The following is a 22,186-nucleotide window of genomic DNA, read 5'->3' on the forward strand; positions in this document are numbered from 1 at the left end:
GATCCATTCTGAGGAAGGTGTGCTTCTGAGGTATATGGACAGAGAATGTTTTGACAGACTTCTGAGGCCCTGAAAAGGCACTTTGGAGGATTTTGGGCCTAGGAACTCAAGTCTTTTTACTCTATTTTATTTTCTGTTGGTGAAAAAGGGTAAAGCTTCTAGAAAGAGCCACCAAGACAGTATTAAGGGATAGATACACACTAAACAGCAAGAGGAGTAACTACTCAGAACATCACACTTCAGCTACCTGGAACAGAATGGCTATTTCATTTCCTTCCGCTGAACAACATTGGGAAGCATGAGGTATTTTAGACAGGCTTCATTTAAAATGGCTATGATAACATACTATATGGTGGCTGAAACAAAAAATACTGACAATGGGCCAGGCCCATAGCACACAGTACCCCTATGCTTAAGATCCCACATGGCCAGGACCAGCAGTTAGCGTAATGGCTATGTCACTGGACTCTCACGTAGTTGACCACGGGTCGAGTCCCGGAACCAGGGGCTTAAAACCCACCGGGCACGTGTGCGTGCGTACCCAAGATCCCAAGAGGAGAATGCAGGAGAGGGGATTGCAGCGTGGCCATCCCCCCTGGGGGGTGATTTCTCGCTTTCTGACTCTCTGTCTCTCTCTTTCTGGCAAGCCCCCGCCCCCTATAGAAAAAAAAAAAAAAACCTCTCCAAAAAAAAAAAAAGATCCCACATGGCCATCCACCATTCAAGTCCCAGCCCCAGTGGCTTAAAAAACATGCCAGACAGGATTGGCAGGTGGTATGGTGGCTAGCACTGGCCTCCCATGTAGCCAACTGCAGTTTGCGTCCCAAACTTGGTGGTTTATGTTCTCTCTCTCTGTGTGTGTCTCTTTTTTTAGTCAAACGAAAAATAATTATGATGGGAACCAGCAGTTAGTGTAATGGCTATGTCGCTGGACTCCCACATAGTCGACCGCAGTTCACGTCCCGGACCCGGTGGCTTAAAACTCACACCCGGTGCGTGTGCGTGCATGCCCAAGATCCCGAGAGGAGAATGGAGGAGAAGGGACTGCGGCGTGAACATCCCCCCTGGGGGGGTGATTTCTCACTTTCTGTCTCTATGTCTCTCTCTGTCTGTCAGGCGAGCGCACGCGCCCTATAGTGAAAATCTCTCAAAATAAATAAATAAATAAATAAATAAATAAAAGATAATAAATAAAATAAATAAATCTTTTTAAAAAATGCCAGGAAAAAAAAAAGAAAAAAAAAATGCCAGGAACATGTGCATGTGTGCCCCAAATCCTGACGGGATGGAGAAATGCATGAAGACGGACTGCAGTATTACCAGGCCCCATTGGGGAGTGCTTTCTTCCTCTCTGGGAAGTACACATGTCCTCTGGCAATAAAAAGAAAAGTACAACTATGGGAGAATAAACTCTGATATACCCAGAAAATCAAATATTATTCAAGGCTAAAATAAATACATAACTAAGTTATCAAGCCATAAAAGACAAGTAGACAAAACGCATATCACCAGGTAAATAAGTCCATCTGAAAGGCAATGTCCTGGAGGATCCCATCTCGATGCCATTCTTGAAAATATCAAACTAGAGAGTCCGCAAAGATGGCTGATTGTGGGGGGCTGAGGGAACCCTAGAAGGATGACTCAGCAGTGCACAGAGGATTTTTCCAGCAGTTGAGACTATCCTGTATGATATTGTAATGGTGGATCCACAGCACTATTCATTTTTCCAAACCCACAGACTGTCCAGCCCTGAGAGTAACCTTAGTGTAAACTGCGCTCTGAGTGATAATGATGTGCCAGTGTACGCTCATCAGTTGTCACGAATATGGCACTCGGGAGGGGGATGTTCATCAAGGGGAGGCTGTGTGTATGTGGGTGCAGGGAGCATATGAGAAATCTCTGCACATACCTGCTACTCAATTTTGCCATGAACCTGAAACTGCTCTAAAAATGTAAATCTATTTTTAAAAATATTGATGAAAGAGATCAGCAGATGGCGTAGCGGTTACGTTGCTGGGCTCCCACATGGGCAGTTTGAGTCCTGGACCTGGTGGCTTAAAACCCATGCTGGGGGGACCAGCAGTTAGCGTAATGGCTATGTCGCTAGACTCTCATGTAGTCGACCACGGTTCGAGTCCTGGACCCAGTGGCTTAAACTCACGCCGAGCGCATGTGCGTGTGTGCCCAAGATCCCGAAAGGAGAAAGGAGGAGAAGGGATTGCGGCGTGGCCATCCTCCCTGGGGGGTGATTTCTAGCTTACTGTCTCTCTGTCTCTCTCTGTCTTTCTGGCGAGTGCACACTCCCTATAGCAAAAACCTCTCAAAAAAAAAAAAGTAAATAAATAAAAAATAAATAAATAAAAAATTACTAAAAAAAAAAAAAATGCTGGGCGCGTGTGTATGCATGCCCAAGATCCCAGGAGGAGAATGGAGGGGAGGGACCAGAGCATGGTCGTCATCCCCCCAGGGGGTGATTTCTCACTGTCTCTGTCTCTCTGTCTAGCGAGCACATACACCCTAAGGCAAAAACCTCTAAAAAGAAAAAATACTGATGGTAGATGTAAACGAAGAGACAGAACAACTAGAATCCTTAGACATTGTTAGTGAGACAGAAACTAGCAGTCACTACAGAAAATCGTTAGCAGCCGCCTTCATTCGCTTTTCCGAAATATAAACATGCCTCTGATAGGCAAGTTACATTTCTGGGAGAGGAACATAACCAGAAAACCCTCCCCAGTGTCTTTTGCAGTCTGAAATGTTGCATACAAAAATAATCTCTCCTCAATTCTCTCACTATTCCCAGAGCACAGTGAGCCTCAACATGTTTAAACTATTGGTCACAAGCCTTTGTAAACTATAAAACTAATACAGTAGCTTTAAAAAAAAAAATGACCTAAGATAGAAAAGACCACCACACATGTTAGTAGTAATTATGGTTTTATAAAATTTTTGTTTCAGAATGAACAGATGGATGAACAAATAGATATTTATTTTAGAAACTTACCAAATACAGTTTGGCATCATACTAAACAGTTAAGTATTAAAAATTAATATTTGGTAAAACTAAACGTCACCTTCAGAGAATGATCTGCTGGGATATAAGAATAAACCTGCAGTCTTATCAAATAATTCATTAGGATTAAAACTTGATTACAAATTCTGGTGGACCTATTTTTTTTATTTGCCTGAGTGGATGTGCACTAGTGGTAAAGACATAGAGAAAGAACGAGAGCAAGGGAGAGGGAGAAAGCACCCCACCTGGGAATGGTCACGCCATTATCCTTTCTCCTCCATCTCTCCCTCCTTTGGGGATTTTGGTCACACATGCACATGCGCCTGACATGTTTCTCAAGCCACAAGGTCCAGAACTCCAATGGCATGAGAGGCCACATGGCATCCAGCCACCCCAACCACCAGGCCACAGGCTGGCCCCTAGCAGGCCCATTTCTAAAGTCTGGTATGAAAGGGAAGGAACCATAATTCTTTGATCTTAACAAAACTGCAGCCTTCTGGAATTTTTGCAAAACTAAAAAAAAGTTCTAAAATGAAAGCTGTGGCAAAGCAAGACATGTTTGCACTAGTTCTGCAGCATGGCTATTGCCTGTGGTGGTATTAGTAAGCTTTCCTTCCTCCCTGAGAGAAACTGAGGTTAAGACTTACTTTCTTTTTACCTGGGTCTAAGAGGTGCATAATGAAGACAGTGCAATTTCACTGAAGCCAGTCTCACAAAGACACATCGGTTTCTCCAAAATGATCAGCAATCACCACTATCAACATTAATCCTCAATCTATACCTCCTTTTACTCTGTATGTAATAATTTTTAGAACCTAAAATTCACAGCCTCACGATTATCCTTAAGTGTTAAAATCATTACTGATTCTTTTGATAGCAAATTGTATTTACACTTTCAACGGCGAATTTCAATACATAAAACAATGGCAGGCATAAGAGGTAAAGCATGCGATCGGAATAAGTTACATTTAGAGTACCTAGCTATTTTTGAACGTCTCCACTAAGATAAGAGTACATCCAAACACCATGCCTCAGAGCTGCTACAATGATTAGGCCTGAGGATTAGAGACCCTGCTCAAGAGAAGTCTTGGAATGCCAGAAATGACACTCAAGTACAAATTCTGCCATTTAGCCAGTCAGCCAAGGCTGGATGGCAAATTGTGGATGAAATTTGGGGTTAAGGTGAACTTCTGTATACCTGTATTGTGTATGCCTGGGTGCATTTTTTATGTGCTGGGTTACCGAGTAAAACATATACACCACTGAAGTTCGAGGTTAAAAAAAAAGCCATTGCTCCAAATATCTGATCAAATTAGGGATTTACTACAAAACCCTATAAAGAAGTATGTTTTCCTCTACTTCGTGAATTTCAAAATTCAGCTAGTAAATAAAAAAGTATATTCTACCATCTCCCTAGAAAGTGATCATTATAGCCAATTTTAGAGCTCTTAAAAAGAAAGATGAAGGGGCCAGCAGGTTGTATGGTGGTTAAGGCACTAGATTCCAACATGGTCAACCACGATTCAAGTCCTGGACCCAGCGGCTTGAAGATTGCGTGGAGCATATGTGCATGTGTGCCCAAATATCTCCAGAGAATGGAGAGGAAGGGACCGCAACATGGCCACTTTCCCTTTCTTCTGTCTCCCTCTGAAGAGCACATGCAACTACAGTAAAAACCTAAAAAGAAAGAATTCTTTGTTCAAGAGAGTACTGTGGAAAATAACTTAATATAAACCTGTCTTTTTCTCCTATTTGCCTAAGAGACACAGGGAGTATTAATCTTCACTTATACTCCACGGGTATGGAAGAAAAAGAACAACGAAGGTCACCACCTCTGAACATTCACGGGGTGAATGGAAGTATTCATGTTCTTCCTACAACAACATATTTAGGGAGTTCTATTAAACATGCATGATGAAACAGGATGTTTTCTGCTGAAAAACAAACCAGGAGGAGTCTATGTGATGGTATCCAGGAGCCAAAGCCCCCGTTCTGACTCCTGAGGTGAACGGAAACATCTGTGCTTTGCTGGACTCACACTGGGCTCCCTTGAGCTTTGTGGATTCCAGCACCCACAATGAGGTGGGTAGTTCAAAACAGGCTCCCCAGCACAGAACTCTATGCCAACTATTCCACAAAAGCCTACTGCGCTTAAAAATAAAAAGAAAGCCTATAATCCTTAGAAAGAACATCAAAATGTGAGCATAGCAACGTCTGAGGGAATTCAACATAATGAATAAGTTTCTTCTCTGGTACTCACATTCTTGGGTTAATTATATCAACCCCAGTCAATTCCATTTGCCTGTATCTTTAAAGAACATGGCGAGTAGAAAACAGAACTAATATGAACATAACCTTTTCATCGAACACCGCCTCTTCTGTGCCACCTTCTCTGTCCAATCCAAAAACGAAAAAGAAAAAAGAAAAACCTAAAGAATTTGAAACATGTCTTGATTTCAGCTGCAGCAATGGCTGATTCAAAAACAGTAGCCAGTGTGTTTCCTGACAAGAGGGTTCTGTTTATTAACAGGGTGCCTTTCTAATCCATTTTTTTTCCCTTTGCTTAGACTTTCCAATGCCTTTCAGCCAACTTGGTTACTTTTATAACTTGAAGGACCCATACCTACTGGTTATTTTGATTTCTTCTCCACAGTGTAACATAAAAGTCCTTGACTAAAAAGTTAGAGAAAGGAAGTGATAGCACCTAGAAACTTTATCCCAGGAAAGACTGCTTCCAAAGTCAGTATAAAGCAACCTTGTAGGGGAAAAATAAAATTACTTCAGTCTTTGTCATTTTCTTTTTTTAGGCTACACCAGTCCTATGACCTTCTGCAAAAGGAAAGAAGACACAAGGCTGATCCATAACAGCAACACTGCCTTTTTATGAGCAGTAAGCTAAGATCGTTTCAAAACATTTAAAAATGTTTTAAACCATTGGGGGGAAATGAAAAGCAAAGTAATATTTTATGACATTTGAAAATGATCTAGGGGTCAGAATTTGGCATGGTGGTTAAGATGCTAGACTCTCACAATGTCAACTATGGTCTGAGTCCCAGACTTGGCAGCCTGAAAACCATGCCAGCTGCATGTGCAGATATGCCTCAAATCCCAAGAGGAAAATGGAGGAGAAGGGATTATGGTGTGACCATTCCCCCTGGGGAATGATGATTTCTCACTTGCTCTCTGTCTCTGTTTCTCTCTCTCCAGAAAACACATGTGCCCAATGGCAAAACAAAAAATAAAAATAAAAAATAAAAAAAACCTTAAAGAAAAAGAAAATGATCTGAAATTCAAAGTGCAGTGTTCATGAATAAAGTTTTATTGGAACGTAGCCATTGCTGGCATATTGTCTGTAGCTACTTTCATATCATACCATGGAAGAGCTAAGTAGCTGCATCAGAATGGTATATGGCCCACGGGCCTAAAATATTTACTGTTTGGTCCTTTACAGAAAAAGTCCACCACTCCTTCTCCCATGGTCCCCTTTCCAAGTAACAAGTCAGGCAAGAGGAGACTTGCGCCAGAGAAGGAAGGGTTACAGCTCCACACCTGCCTCACACTGACCTCACAGTAATCCGGGTCTCCCTGCTCTTACATAAAATGATTGGTTGGGCAGATGACTCCATAAATTCAAGATTAGAGACAGAAATTTTCCTACCATTAAAATATTTTTATTTTGGGACCACCAATAGCGTAATGGTTACATCACTGGAATCGACAGCAGTTGGAGAACTGGCCCACTGCTTAAAGCTCATGCCAGGCACAGGTGTATGCATGCCCAAAATCCTGAGAGGAGAATGGAGGAGAAGGGATTGTGGAATGGCCATTCCCCTGGTGGGTGATTTCTTGCTTTCTGTCTCTCTGTCTATCCAGTGAGCATACACACTCTATCACAAAACAAAACAAAACAAAATTTCTTTAAAAATGTATTTGATTTTTCCTTAAGAGACAGGGTCTCACTAAGTTGCCCATACTTGCCTTGAACTTGTGATACTCTTGCCTCAACTTTCCAGGTAACTGGAATTACAGGCGTGCACCACCATGCCCAGTATGAACACATAAAACTGAAAAAGTTTTCTTCAAAAATTACCTTTCCATACTTGGATTCACTCTGATACTTTTTCTTTTTATTTTCTGTCTTTTTTTAAAAATTACGATTTCTGGTTTTATATAGATAGATAGATATAGATAGATCTAGAGGCTAGTCAGGCTCACTATCCGAATTTCATGACCTATTGGGTCACCATTCAGAGTATGAAAACACACCAGGCTAGAACATTTAATAAATGAATGTGTGTAACCAGTATTTAGAGACTATGGAATTTTTTCAGATTTAGATATCTGGTACTATTGGCAATAATAAAAAGCTTCCAAAACATATTTAAAATGTCCTTAGTCTTAGCCTTCTATAGACACATACTAGCAAGACAACACAATAATAAAAAATGTATCCTTTTCTTATAGCAGAACCCCTTTCAAACCTGATATAGAGACAAGGATATGCTCAAACCTGATATAGAGACAAGGATATGCACCGTATCCAAGAACAAGAAAACAGAACCACAAGAGACACAGAACTGAGCTTAACAACTAGGTGCTCAATCGAAGCTGACCCAAGAGCTACACAGAAGCCCACACTGTGGCCAAGGGCACTTCACTGTTTCTAGCTAATAGTAGCACTCTCGTATAATAATAGTGGGTGTTGATAGTAGCACTCTCATATAATAATAGTGGGTGTCAATAGTAGCACTCTAGTATAATAATATTGGGTTGTCAAAAAACTCATGACGTATTTTTCTATGCAAAAATGTGTCATGACTTTTCCAATGATCCAATACAAACTGTGGACATGTGAGAAAGATTATAAAGCAGAAGAGGAAAAAGTGAAAGGCAAAGAATTAGAAAACAGAGCCCTTCTCCACTCAGAAAAAAAGTAAAAAGGATTCATATTGTCTTTTTTTTTTTTTTTTTTGCAGAGGTTTTTGCTATAGGGCACATGCACTCGCCAGAAAGAGACAGAGAGATAGAAAGCGAGAAATCACCCCCCAGAGGGGATGGCCACACCACAATCCCTTCTCCTCCATTCTCTCGGGACCTTGGGCACGCATGCACACACGCCCGGCGTGAATTTTAAGTCACCAGGTCCAGGACTCAAACCGTAGTTGACTACATGGGAGTCCAGAGACACAGCCATTATGCTAACTGCTGGTCCCTCATACTGTCTTTTGAAGAACATATAAGATATTTCATATCAGTTCATATCTCAAATTACAACAGAACCAAACAGAGGAAAGCTAATTCAGAGAAGCCATCTGCAAGAAGCCAATGAGATGTCCAAGTCATTTGCTTCTTCCCAGATCACGTACTCAGCCACAAAGCCTTCACGCTGGCATCTGCTTCCCTAACAGCATTTTCTCTTCAGTCACAGCATCGCGACGTCAAAAGTCTGCATTCTGTCCAAGGAATGGCCACCTTTCTATCATCAAAGTATGGAGGCTCGTCTGGTGGCCCCAGAAACGTCAGACATGAAGCCTCCGCCTGCCAGTCCCTCCCAGGGCCCCTCCTGGCACTCACTAAGGGCTCCTCTTTGGCAGCCCAGCCAGGGGATGCCCAGGTGCTGAGCAGCTTCTCCAGCTTGGCCTGGTCCTAAAAGGCAAGGCGGTTTCCACAAAGGAGGGGCTCAACAGAAGTCAGAAGGCTCTGGAAAGACCCAAAGAGTCCAAATGACTCCCAAAAAGGCCAGGGGAGAGCCTTAGCACGAAAAGATGTCAAGGTATTTTCCCAAACCAGCCGATTTGGGGAGGAAGAAGAAGGGCTCAAGAGAATGTAGTCCTTTAGGATTTCCCCAGAAAATGACAAGGATATACAAAGAAAAAGTTGTGTTTTTTCTGAGGCTATAATTAAAACAAGCCCATTCTTGCAGAAATGCTCCTTTCTCTCAGGGACCAACAGGTGGTGTGATGGTTAAGGTGCTGGACACTCCCACACGGCAGACCATGGTTCAAGTCCAGGAACTGGTGGCTTACTTTCTCACTTTCTCTCTCTCTCTCTCTCTCTCTCTCTCTCTCTCTCTCTCTCTCTGTGTGTGTGTGTGTGTGTGTGTGTGTGTGTGTGTGTCTGTGTATATGTGTCTGTTTAAATGAAAATAAATGAGTGACTAAATAAAATTTTTAAATAAATAATTTTTAAAAAAAAATAAAGAAGTGCTCTTTTCTCTCAAGGTCTGGAAGAGGGGGCGTAAAGGAATTAAGACAACAGCCTGAGAGTCATAATTTACAATTCAGCCACGCCAAAGCCCAGGCTCATACCCACCACTAGGTCTGCACTTACTCTGAGGCTTTTAACTCTTTTTCACTGGGAGATGCCCAGAAGAGCATTAATATCTTTATTAACATGGTAGAGGGGTGTAGGAAGGCGAGGAAGTGACAGTAGAATTTGTCCTTAAACTTCTAGGAATGCCCCTGGCCCCCTCCCATGCCTGTGAGCCTACAGTGCTACTGACTGTTAAAGATCTGGATTGCGTGACAGGGAAAATAACCTCTCGGCCCACAGGGACAGAAGAGGGAAAAGTGAGTGCTTTCTGGGGCCGTGGCTTGCCACCAGTACTCAGTGGTAATCTAGATTATAGGCTTTCAGAATAATCACTAGGAATTTGCTCTCCTTCTATCACTCTGCCCAGATGCAGAGAAGCCTGCCGTGTCTTGCCATCAGCTCTAGCAAACTGCATTTCTTGTCTCTGGTTTGAAAGACGCTTAGCAGAAAAGTAGCCACTTACCAGCATTATAATAATTTTCAACCAAATTATTTTTGTTAGAATTCTAAAGCTGTAGCAATAAAATGTATTCCCATTGCTGTAATTCTATGTCCTTAAAAGTGCTATTATGTCGGAGTCCCTGTATATATATTGTTATTGTCTTTAAAAAGAAGAAGAAGGCAGCTTTTGGTTTCTCGTATGAGATCAATATAACTGGCAGGGCGATGTGCAGACGTAGAACTACCTCCTTAGGGGACAATCTGCCGTCCCTCTTCCTTGGAATAAAATGTGAAAATTCCAATAAAGCAAGGTATGAATTTGAACTCATGGCTTAAAATGGTGACCTCTAAAAAGAGAATGTCAAAAAAAACAAAGTGAGAGAAAAGAGGATTCAGAGTGATACTGCAAAGATAACCGAATTCTAAACACCAGCGTGGTCTGCCTGCAATCTGTGTGTGCAGAGCCCAGGCACATTCGCGCAGGGCCACCCCAGGTCTCTTTCTCTAGATGACTACAAAAAAAGGCCACCCTCTGTAAACAGGCCTCTGTGAAAACCGATCTGACCTAATTACTAATCCATTATGCACTCCTGACCTTCGTCCTCTTCTTTCCTCTCTCCCTTTGTCTGTCACAGAAATCTAGACTTAGGAAAAGCCCTTGGAGTGTTTCATTCCTCCCTGTGTTTGTACTGGCCTGGCATGGAGAACTGGGGGAGATAGGTACATGGCCCAGTGGCCCAGGAGAAGCAGTGCAGGATGAAATTATTTGGAAATCTGAGAAATTACTTGAAAGGCCGTTCTAAGACAATGAAGATTTACAATCAGATTGAGAATCGATGAAGAAACTGAGGCGTGGCGTTGTCCACTGATTTAATAAGGTCACCTAAGCAATTTAACTTGAAAATTGGGACCAGCGCTTCATCCCCAAACTAATGCTTACTCTCCATTACTCTACATTGCCTCTTCTTCCTCTGCATAACGTGGTCCGATAATGTACTGGGGGGTTGGGAAAGTCATGATGCATTTTTTGCATAGGAAAACAGAAGGAAAAAAAAGTCATGACTTTCCCAATGACCTAATAGCAGCCACTGTACTAGATAGTTTTTATATCTAAAATCCTGTGACTACAGTCATCCCTTTTTTAAAATTATTTCTTTTTCTGTATTATTATTAAGTTTGCTGTAGGACACATGTGCTCACCACAGAGAGAGACAGGAAACGTGAGAAAGCAAGTCACCAGGGAATCCAACCGTGGTGGTCATGTGGGTGTCCAGTATCCCAACTACCACGCCACCTGCTGGTCCCCGGAGTCATTCCTTAATGACTCTCAGGGAATTCCTTTGAAAAATAGTGTTCTTAGCTTATATTTTAATATTAGTATCCTTGAGGGAATACAGAAAAATGAAGAATGGGTTTAACACTGAATCTGTCCATCAGATGAGAAGCAGTCCATCTGTTCCGGCGCCCTATGGAATTGAGAGAAATGGAAACCAAGTTCCAACTGATGTCAGTGAGGAAAACCACAGTCCTGAGTGAGGTGCTGTGAGGAGCTCTGGGCACGTGGCCCTGGTATCTTGAGGTGTTTTAATCACAGCTCAAACAACTAGCAATGTCATTCAGATCCATCAAAGGTAATGTCTGCAGAAAAAGGGAGCCCATGGGGAAATCCATCCAAGAGTAGACAGAGACCCAGACTAGTCTAAGGCACAGGTACTGTTAGCCATAGCTCCAAATGATCAGGGCCTCTGTTGAAGCAGGGGGGCAGGAAAGGCAGACAAATAACAAGGGTTAAGGCCAGGTGACATTGCAGGTATCCAGGTGCCAGTCAACAAGAGAGTGTGGAAACAGGTGTCAGGATATCAGAGCAACTCAGTGCCAACCAAGAATCAAGAGATTCCACTGTGGAGAAAGAGCTCCTAACAAGCCAGGGTCAGGCCCCAAGGATCTGAAAGGTCCCCAAATGACCCAAGAGCCCCAATACTTAGGTACAAAGTTGGCCTCAAAAGGGAAGTCAAGGGACCAGCAGTTAGTGTAATGGCTATGTCGCTGGATTCCCACGTAGTCAACTGTGGTTTGAGTCCCGGACTCGGTGGCTTAAAACTCAACGCCTGGTGCATGTACATGTGTGCCCAAGATCCCGGGAGGAGAATGGAGAAGGGATTGCGGCGTGGCCATCCCCTTTGGGGGGTGATTTCTCGCTTTCTGTCTCTCTGTCTCTCTCTCTCTGGTGAGAGCACGCGCCCTATAGCAAAAACCTCTCCAAAAAAAGAAAGAAAAGGGAAGTCAAGGAATAGGCAATGATGCAGCAGTAACACCACAGAACCGACACTGGGATGTCCTGGCTTCATTCCCTGAGACCTCACTATGTATGCCAAGTGCATTCTGGGTGCACACCTGCCTGTGAGCTGAGCTGGCTGAGACTGGGGGTGGATCACGGGGTGAAGGTCCTGTGGGGGAATGCCTCTCCTCTCTCTCTCCTCCATTCTCTTTCTCTTTCACTCTCTCATATAAGAAATAAATAAATAATTATTAGACCATACACAGGGCTAGCAGGTGGCATAGTGGTTAAAGTTCTGAACTCTCACATGGCCAACCATGGTTCACATCCCAGACCCAGCAGCTAGAAACTCACTCCAGATGCAGGTGTGCGCATGCCCAAGATCCCAGGAAGGAACATGGAGGAGAAGGGAATGTAGTACGGTCCTCCCCCTGGGGGTGATTTCTTACTTTCTGTCTCTGTCTCTCTGGTGAGCGCACACATCCTATAGCAAAAATCTCTCTAAACACACACACACACACACAGGGAAGGCATTGAGCAAGGACCAGAAGCCGTATCAGATGGGAGGGGTTCCCTGAGAGAAGAAGTGAGCAGTCCCCAGAAGCAGTGCCACCTTTCATGTTCCAGCTTAAGGCAGGCTGGGTTCTGTCAGAGCTGGTGGCTGCTCAGGTGACAGATTTAGAACCTTGATACAGAACAGTAAAAGGGAATGACTTATTGTCCAACAGGAAAAAAGGTTGAAAACAATTTTAAGGCTAGCACAGACACGAACTTTGAAGGGAACAGCTTCGATCACAGTGTTTGACAGCCAGTTTCCCTACCTGAAAAACTAGTAGGAAAACCTTCAGGGTAAGTCCTCCCAGGACTATCACCAAAGCTGCCCTGACTCACCAAAACAACAGACCAAAAAGCAGTTAAAGAATATGTATCACCAGCCAGCAAATCCTGTCAACTTCAGCAGTCATCGTTTCAGAGTCAGTCATAAGAAGTCATGAAAGTAAGTTGATTCGAGCCTTGGGAATCTTGAAATGGAACTTATGAGGTTCTCAGAACCAAGCAAAATCCCTGGAGTATAGGATGCCAGAAGGACCTTCTCTAGGATCCCTTAGAACCTTGTTAGGGGTCTGATGCAGTCCCACTAGCCTAATTTGAGTGGGTTGGAGGGCTTTCCTTCATTTGAATTCAAACTGCCCTTAGGTGGGCCAGCCAGTGGCATGGTGGTGGTTAAGGCAGCTAGATCCCACAAGGCCCCCTGAACAGTTGGAGACTCTGACCAGTGGCTTGAAAAACATGCCAGGCACATGTGCATGTGGGTCCAAAATCCTGAGAGGAGAACAAATGAGGTAGAGGAGAAGGGATTATGGCATGGCCATCTCCCATGGGGGGCGAGGTTGTTCTTGTTCTCTCTCTTTTTTTCTCTCCCTCCCCCTCTCTCTCTACCTCTGCTGAGTTCAAGATTTAAAAAAAATAAAATAAAAAAATTGTCTGCAGGCTCCCAGGAAATCAAGAGTACTAGGCAGGAAAGACCCACATTAAGTGTATTCTTGGATCTCCAAAATATAAAACCAACACAGTTCATCAAATCCTTTCTTTTTATTTATTTTATTCCTGATAGTGTGTATGCACACATATGAGAGAGAGACTCCTGTGTGAGAGAGAGAGATTCCTTGCTCTGGGGCCTCCTCATACCATGACCCCATTCCCTCAGCCCTCTAGGTTCTCAGGGAAACTATACTAGGTAAATGACGTACTTTTTAATTCAGAAAAAAAAAAAATATCTAGGTCTCAATTTCATATGTGAGCACCAAGTTTTCCTGGATTCTCTAAGAGAAGTTCAGCCACTATGCAATCAGACAGATATGGGTAGGAGGATGTTCTAAGGTATTTCACTTCTGCTTGGGTCAAATGATTTTTCTCTCCCACAAACTCCTCAGCATTCAAGACCCTGCTAAACTCCCCCTCTCTTGTGATACCTTCTCAACTTCCTTCAACTCCCTGCCCTATACTTCTCGGCCCTCTAATCACACTTTCACACTCGGATAATATCCCTATCATATGAATTTCACTTTTGCTTCTTAAGGCATGCTCACACATTTTTTAGTAGGGAAATAAACTTGTATGACCTCATTGAAAAGCAATTTAGAAAAGTCTTTGAAATTGTCAGTGCACACACTCTCTGACAACAAATCTCACTGCCAAGACTTTATCCTGTAGATTTACTCACTGTGTAAGCAGACTGGAAACAACCTAAATAGACATTACATTAGCAGAAGTCTGGTTAAACAAGTGCAAAGGAATACTATGCAGCTGTTTAAAACAACCAGGAAGTACTAATCTCGGTAATGTTTTAATTCTAAACTCCTTTCATTTGTTTGATAAAGAATCCTGACTTGAAAGTTCACTCACATCAATCTGCTAAAAGTTGTCTTTTTTTTTTTTTAATATTTTCTTTTGTCCTATACATTAAGTGAGGACAACTTTGGCATTGGTTCTCATCAAGCATGAGATAAGGTGTGCTTCAGAAAATCTCACTGCACTAGTCACATGGAAGTCAAGGGATGGGAAAATTAAAAACATCAGAGGGAAGAGACTCCACCTTTCCAGAAGGAAGGGTGTTGATCAGAAGAACATGTCCTACAGCTTTTGCTATTTTGTAGCAAAACTAAGAACAGCCCAACTGGCATCCCACTCCCCCATCCCAACCTTCTTCCAGACAAAAAGACTCTATTATGTATCAAGATGTTTGATGTATCTATCACTCATAAACTGGCTTTGTGACTGAGAAGTTACAAAGAAATAAAAGACTATGGTACTTTTTAAAAAGAATTCAGACTAATACAGCTCCAATGAAAGAGGGCAGTTAGAAAAAACCAATAACACCACTACAAAAGTTAATAAAAGGTGGCTACCCAACAAAAGCGATTCCAATCTGACAGAATCTCTTCACAGGTTTCTTTGCCCAGAATGCATGGACTCAGGTCACACTGACTACTAACTAGCTTTCAGACCTTAACTAGTTGGTACCTCATGAAGGTGACAAGGAGGATATTAGGATTGACGTCATGTGGAAGTCTCGACCATTAAAGAAGACAGCGTGTATAAAGTGCTTGGTGCGGTGCCTGGCACACAGGGTCAAGTAGCCGCTAACCAGCGCTATCATCGCCACCATCACCATCATGCTGGAATTTTCAAGTATTCCTCAGATTTTATTCCCACGTAAGGTATGAACGGAGCATTGAGTTTATGAAAGGAAGCAATTTGTGTGCATATTTCAAATGCGACTGGAGACTATCATGTTTGATTATTTCATTCATTCAGGGAAGGAAAAATTACACAAAACTTGAGATTGTTTTAGATGAAGCCTTTTTTTCATCTCAAAAGTGTTATTTAAGCAGCATATGTGTGATGTCTATGAAGTTTGATGCTGTTTTTATTATGAATAACAAAAGAACCAAAACACTGACATTTGCTTCTTCAAAGCTCTATGAATTTATTTCCACAAAACACATTAAATATTTATGTGGCTTAACTTTTACCACCAAAATCAATAAGCCATTTGAAAGAAAAGGCCAAGGTCAGATATCAGCTTTCGAGCTCCGATGGAGGATTATCAAATTTGCTGGGATGAAATCATTCCAAGGTCCAAATCTCATTCAATATCCTTTTGCCCATCATTACAATAAGTCTTGAAACAAAGTCTCTTAAAAATAAAGAATAAAGTCTCTTTGCATCTAAACAAAAGTTTTATTTTCTACACTCTGACTAGCCAGGCAGGTTCACCCCAACTGAATTGCAAGGCTCCTCGGGGTGGCTGAAAACAAATAAATACAGAATGTATAAAGCTGAGAGGCCACACTGATTAAGCAGAAGTAAAGAGGGATCCCGTTACCATTCCTTCAGAATGAGCTGAAGATCATGAAATTAACACACCTTAGTTATACGTGAAATTAGAAATTAACACACCACAGTTATGTGATGGCACATCTAATATTCAGAGGGGAGGGTTTGAATGACAGACACTGAGTAGCCAAAAGTGAGCCTATAAAAATACTATAACAGAAGGTGAGATACCATTCTGACTATTTTTTAATGAGATTAATTTAACAAAAAATAAAAAAAAACATATTCAACCAATTGCAAATAAAGGTTGAGCATTCCTAATGTAAAAATACAAAATGCTCCAAAATCTGAAAGTTTCTAAGCACCTACATGATGCTGCAAGTGGAAAATTCCACACCGGACCACATGTGATAGGTTGTGGCCAAAATGCTACAATATAAATATAATGTATAAAACTATGGGTGATGGGGGTGGGGTGGGGATACCATCAGGCTATATGTCTAAAGTGCATATGAAACAGAAATGAATTTCATGTTTAGGCTTGGATCCTATCCCCAAGATCTCATTAAATATGTATATATATATATACACACACACACACACACATATATTAAAATATTCTTTAAAAACAAAACTAATATCTAAAATATTTCTGGTCCCGAATACTTCAGATAAAGGATACTCGACTTGTGGTGATTATCACTAGATGATAGATAGGAATACTTTTCATTATTTGTACTAGTATTCTTATTATTCTCTAGCTATACTATATTTTCCAAACTTTCTATAGAAAGAATATATTACTTCTATTTTTGATTGTAAGATTTTTTTTTAGGTTATTCCCATAGGGTATATGCACTCACCAGAGTGAGACAGAGAGACAGATACAGAGAGAGGAGAAGTGAGAAATCACCCACAGGGGGGTGGTCCTGCCATAATCCCTTCTCCTCCATCTCAGGATTTTGGGACATACACACCCAATAGGAGTTTCAAGCCATCGGGTCCAGAACTTGAACTGCATTCGACCATGTGGGAGTCCAGCACCTTAACAACCATGCTACCAGCTAGCCCCTACAAGGTTACTTTAACAAACATGAATGAGAGCAGCCATCTAATTATGCTGTAAGACAACTTAAGATAAAATCTATAAACATACAAATCTCCCCCATTAGACTTAGAATCCTCATAGATGAGACCTTTTTTTATTATACATTGAGATTCCAGTGCCCAGCACAGGGCCCAAGAAATGTTTAGCAAATGAGTTCTGGATATGGCCAGAAACCCAAACAAGGGGACTCTATAAGAGTCTCAGGACGTCACGGACGTGGCCTGGCTCTCCCCAGCATCTGATCAGGACTGGCCTGGGCAGCCTCCTGCTGTGAATGGTCCCTTGTTGGCCATAGACTAACCATCCCAAAAGATGTATTTTCTACATTAGAGTTTTAATATCCACTACTATTAAAATCTTCCAGGCTAGGGGCCAACAGGTGGTATGAAGGTTGGGGCAGTCGGATCCCACATAGCTGACTGTGTGGTTCAAATCCCAGACCTGGCAGCTTGAGGATCACACTGGTCGCATATGTGTGAGTGTCCACAATCCTGGGAGGAGAATGGAGGAGAGGGGATTGTGGCATGGCCACCCCCTGGGGGTGATTTCTCACTTTCTCTCTCCAACAAGCATACTGGCCCTATAAGAAAAACTAAAAATAAATAAATAAATAAAATTCTTCCAAGCCAACCCCATATCCCAGTTGTTAAAAGAACTGGATCCGACCTGAATGACAGCATGGCTCAAATCCTAGCCCCAGTGTCTTGAAAAGCATATCAGGCACATGTGTGTGTGCCCCAGATCTTTATAGGATGGAAAATTCAGAAGGAATTGAGCATGACCATGCCCCATTGGGGGGATACTTTCTCTTTCTCTCTCTCTGTCTGTCTCTCTTCAGTGAGCACACATGCCCTCTGGCAATTATTTTTCTTTTTTAAAAAATCTTCCAATAGGGACTAATAGGTGGCATAGTGGTTAAGGGTGGGGGACTCTCATATCGCCAACTGTGGTTCAAGTCCCGGACCTGGCAACTTGCTTTCTCACTTTCTTTTCTCACTCTCTCTCTCTCTCTCTCCTTCACCCCCCCCTTCTTTCTCTCCCTCTCCCTCTCTGGTGAAATTAAAACAAATAAATACATAAATAAAGTTTGATAAAATAATTCTTTAAAAAAGAAAGCTTCTAGTAACACATTTGAACACATATGTCTCCCCTCACTAATGCTCCCATTTCAGTATCGCCTATGCGATTGGGGCATGCTGTTTTGCTTGAATCTTGCTCTAAAGGAAGGTGTAAGAAATACTTCTACGATGTTCCCTCTTGTGCTTCTCCTTGAGATGCCCAGACCCCTCCAACACTTGAAGAGAATCCAAGGGAAAAGCCTGCCCCAGCACTTTGTGCCATTACAACGCTGCTTCTCAGAGCAAAGAACACACTGTAATTTCATGAGGGTGAGGACTCTGGTAATTGATCTTTTGTCTCTTTGCTTGAAGCTGTGAGCCAATCCTATAGCCCTCCTTCAGTAACTCTGTAGGGCCTTACAATGTGCATGACTGTAAGCAAACTTTCCCTCTGGTGGACTCTCATTCTTCTTCCCTGCCTCTACTCAGTCTCACTTTATCTTTTTATCCCACTCTCAGATAACTTGTACTTTTAGAATTCCTTTGGGATGAGGCAGTATAAAAATTGCAGAGAAACCAAAAATTAAACCTACCACTCTCCCACCACCACCCCCACCCTCCAGCCCCCAACCTGAGGGACCAGCAGATGGCTAATAGTGGTCGATTGTGGTTCACGTCCCAGACCCGGAAGCTTAAAACACATTAGCATGTGTGTATGTGTGTGCGCCCACAATCCCGAAAGGAGAATAGAGGAGAAGGGATTGTGGCATGGTCATCCACCCAGGGAGGAAGGGAGTGATTTCTCACTTTCAGAATCTTTGTCTCTGTCTCTCCAGTGAGGGCATGGGTCCTACAGCAATAATCTCTCTTTAGAAAAAAATACATATATGTGTACATATGTGTACGTGTGTGTGTGTATACCACTCTCCTTCCCTACTCTCATTGCAAGCTTGCTTTGAATATTTTTACCCATATAGCTTGCCTGCAGGATAAGAAAGTAAAGCATAACACCCCCCTCCTTTCTACTCCCAACCAGAGGGTGACCTTTACGTGCACTGTGACAAGAAATTCTGAGGACCAAGGTCCCTTCTTTCCCGGTTCTGGTCCATCAGCTCTAAAATACACATGACCACTAACATGAACAGTACTTGTGATTGAAGGCAGAATCACATAAGGGTTCAGAAGACAGATCCCAGAGTCAAACTAACTGGGTTCTGGGGCCAGCAGTTAGTGTAATGGCTATGGCGCTGGACTCCCATGTAGTCAACCGCAGTTCGAGTCCTGGACCCAGTGGCTTAAACTCACACCAGGTGCATGTTCGTGCATGCCCAAAATCCCAAGAGAAGAAAGGAGGAGAAGGGATTGGGGCGTGGCCATACCCCCAGGGGGTGATTTCTCGCTTTCTATCTCTCTCTGTCTCTCTCTCTCTCTCTTTCTGGTGAGCACACCCGCGCTACAGCAAAAACCTCTCCAAAAAAAAAAAAAAAAAAAAACTACCTGGGTTCTACTCCTGCCTCCTAACTCCCACCCTCCATTCCCTAACTGCTCATTTTAAACAAATGAACAAACCTTTCTGTGTTCTGCCTTCATTTCCCACCTGTGCAGTGGGAACAGTAATGGCGTAGACCTCACAGGATTGTCATGAAGAATAAATGAGTCAATAAACACGCAAGTGATTAGACCCATGCCCAGCACAAAAGTAAATGTGGACCAGTACTCTATAACAGGACCCTTCTGTTTTCAATTAAGCCAGCCCACACAAGGTTTCAGTCAGAGTTACGTATCTCATTGTAAGTTATAAAGCCAACAATCCAATCTCTACAGCGACCCTATGTTACGTTTAGAGCTTATGTACACACGAATATGGAGTCAAGGTTCTCTCTTAACAGCAGGCACAGTTAACCATGTGCTTTCCGATTAGCTGAAGAGAAAGAAGTGATGTCAGACAACCAAAATGGATCCTGGAAGTAACAGAACGAACCCCTAACCCCAGGCAAGTGTGCATAAATACACAAGTACACACCTCGTGTACACATTCAAACACACTTCCATCCACATCCCCCCAGATGCAACACAGACATCACGTTTACAGAGATGAAAAACCTTATGAACTGTTTTTCAGGGCAGTCTTTAAAATAAAGTACATTGTGTGGCTATCAAAGAACAACTATGCTTTGTTGGATACTTGAGGTCTTGATTTACATGAGTTTAGAAAGCTGTCACTTCATACATACCCAGTTAAGATGCAAATTTCCTATCAGATTCCACATCAGATACCAAGCAAAGCCCAACTCTAGCCACACCCATCTTTGCTCACAGCTCCCCAGAGCCACTCAGCAACTTCCTACACACTCAGTCCATCAAAATTAAAGTCCTCAGGGACGACTATTCCACATATTCGTACATACATAATTTTCAAATAAAGCAACTTGATACTGCCATTGTATGATCACAAAGAAAACTGAATAAGTACGAAAACAAAAGTTCGTTTGTTTCTCTGTAATGTTTGACCAAAGTTTAGAAAAATCAAGGAAGAACATTAATCACTGAAAACTATCTCTTGCAATTAAGTTACTTCAAGTTAGTACAGGCCCTGGCAGATGACATAATGGTTAAGGTGCTGGACTCTTACATAGCAGACTGCTGTTCGAGTCCTGGGCCTGGTGGTTTGCTTTCTCACTTTTTCTGTCTCTGCCTCTTCTGCTCTATAGCAAATTAAAATAATAATAATAATAAATTTGAATAAATAATTCTAAAAAAATTTTAAAGTTTTTTTAATATTTAACTTTTTTAAAAAAAATTTTCCAGAGAGAGAGAGAGATAGACAGACAGACAGAAGAGAAAGAGGGAAAGGGGGAAAGCAAGCCTCCAGGTCCAGGACTAGAACCATGTAGACCTTGTGGGAGTCTAGCCACCACACCACCTGCCAGCCCCCTAAAAATGTTTTTTTTTTAATTTGTGTAAATGGATAAAGTTTCAGCCTTTGCTATATCAAAATTACAGGAGATTGGAAGAAAAAACATCAAAGCCATGTTATCTTCCATTTCCTGCGTTTCCCATAAATATTTGCCCAAATAGACACCCCTAAGAATTTATTACAGTATAAAATTGAAATACATCAGTCCCTTTTCAATTCTCGTTTTTCCATATCACGAAAAATGAGAACAGAATCAAAACTAAACAAGGATTACTGGCGAAGAAAATGCTTTGAGGAACTTCGCAATCAAACTCTCTAGCACCTCAGAGTCATTGGAGGAGAAGAGGCGAAAGACATGTATTGCGTGATAAACTGACACTTCCGAAAAGTAACAGCACCCTGGATTCTTCCGGCCAGGAGTTTCCTAAATTTTCGTTTAGACACGGTTCGTTTGCTTCTCTCTTCCCAAAGTCCTTAGGTCAATATGAAACGCGGCTGCGGTGGCAAGTCCCAAAGGAGAGTCGCTTGTCCACCCCACCCTACCAGCAGAGCACACTTCCCGTTCGCTCTGGCAGGTCAAGAACTCTAACTTGACAGTGACACACAGAGAAAAGAGGAAGTGGCTAAAGACCAATTCAAGACATCCTTATTTAAAAAGTTTTGAAGGGAGATCATACATACAAATACAGTACAAAATTATGTATGTACTGCCCTCCCGGAAAGCTTCCGTGGGACGTTGCCATTACCGTCGCTGGAAAGCTGCAGCGAACGACGATATTGCAAAACCGAGGCGACTCCTCTTTAAGCATTTTTTTACTCCTCTAAATCCTGTAGCTATCTAAAGGGAGCCTTCCCCTTGAGCGAAGGCACCCAGTTCGGAGTCCCTACCCTGGTGGGTCTTTCCTCCGAAGCGAGGCTGGGGCCGGGTACGTGCGCTGTCTGCCCTGCCAAGTGGCAGAGGAAGCGCAGGGCACCACGGCGGGCAGGGGATCCTCCGAGTGCCTCGCTTACCTGGTTTGACGGGTTTGGGAGGAGGCTTCGACATCTCGCTTCCTTGAGAGGCTAATCCTAAAGATTACGGAGGAAAAGTCAACCGATCGCCCCGCCAGCTGGCACTTCGGATACCCCAAAGTTTCTTTTTGTCCGCTGTGCCGTCGCGCGCCTTCAGGGACCTGCGCCCGCCCTTGGCTGCCGGAGGAGCGAACGCAGGCTGAGAGGT

At 42.6% G+C, this 22,186-nt stretch overlaps 1 protein-coding gene across 1 annotated transcript in view; it reads right to left on the bottom strand.

Moving 5' to 3' along the window:
* OSTF1 (osteoclast stimulating factor 1) overlaps positions 1-22,180 on the bottom strand; it is a 69,455-nt gene extending 47,275 nt beyond the window's left edge. Inside the window, exon 1 of the mRNA XM_006155322.1 lies at positions 21,979-22,180. Within this exon, the coding sequence (XP_006155384.1) occupies positions 21,979-22,012 (34 nt within the window). The 5' untranslated portion in view covers positions 22,013-22,180. The remainder of the gene's footprint in view (positions 1-21,978) is intronic.
* Positions 22,181-22,186: the final 6 nt, after the last annotated feature.

This window comes from Tupaia chinensis, unplaced genomic scaffold, assembly GCF_000334495.1.
Source record: "Tupaia chinensis unplaced genomic scaffold, TupChi_1.0 Scaffold000447_1, whole genome shotgun sequence".
NCBI classification, from domain to species: Eukaryota; Metazoa; Chordata; class Mammalia; order Scandentia; family Tupaiidae; genus Tupaia; species Tupaia belangeri.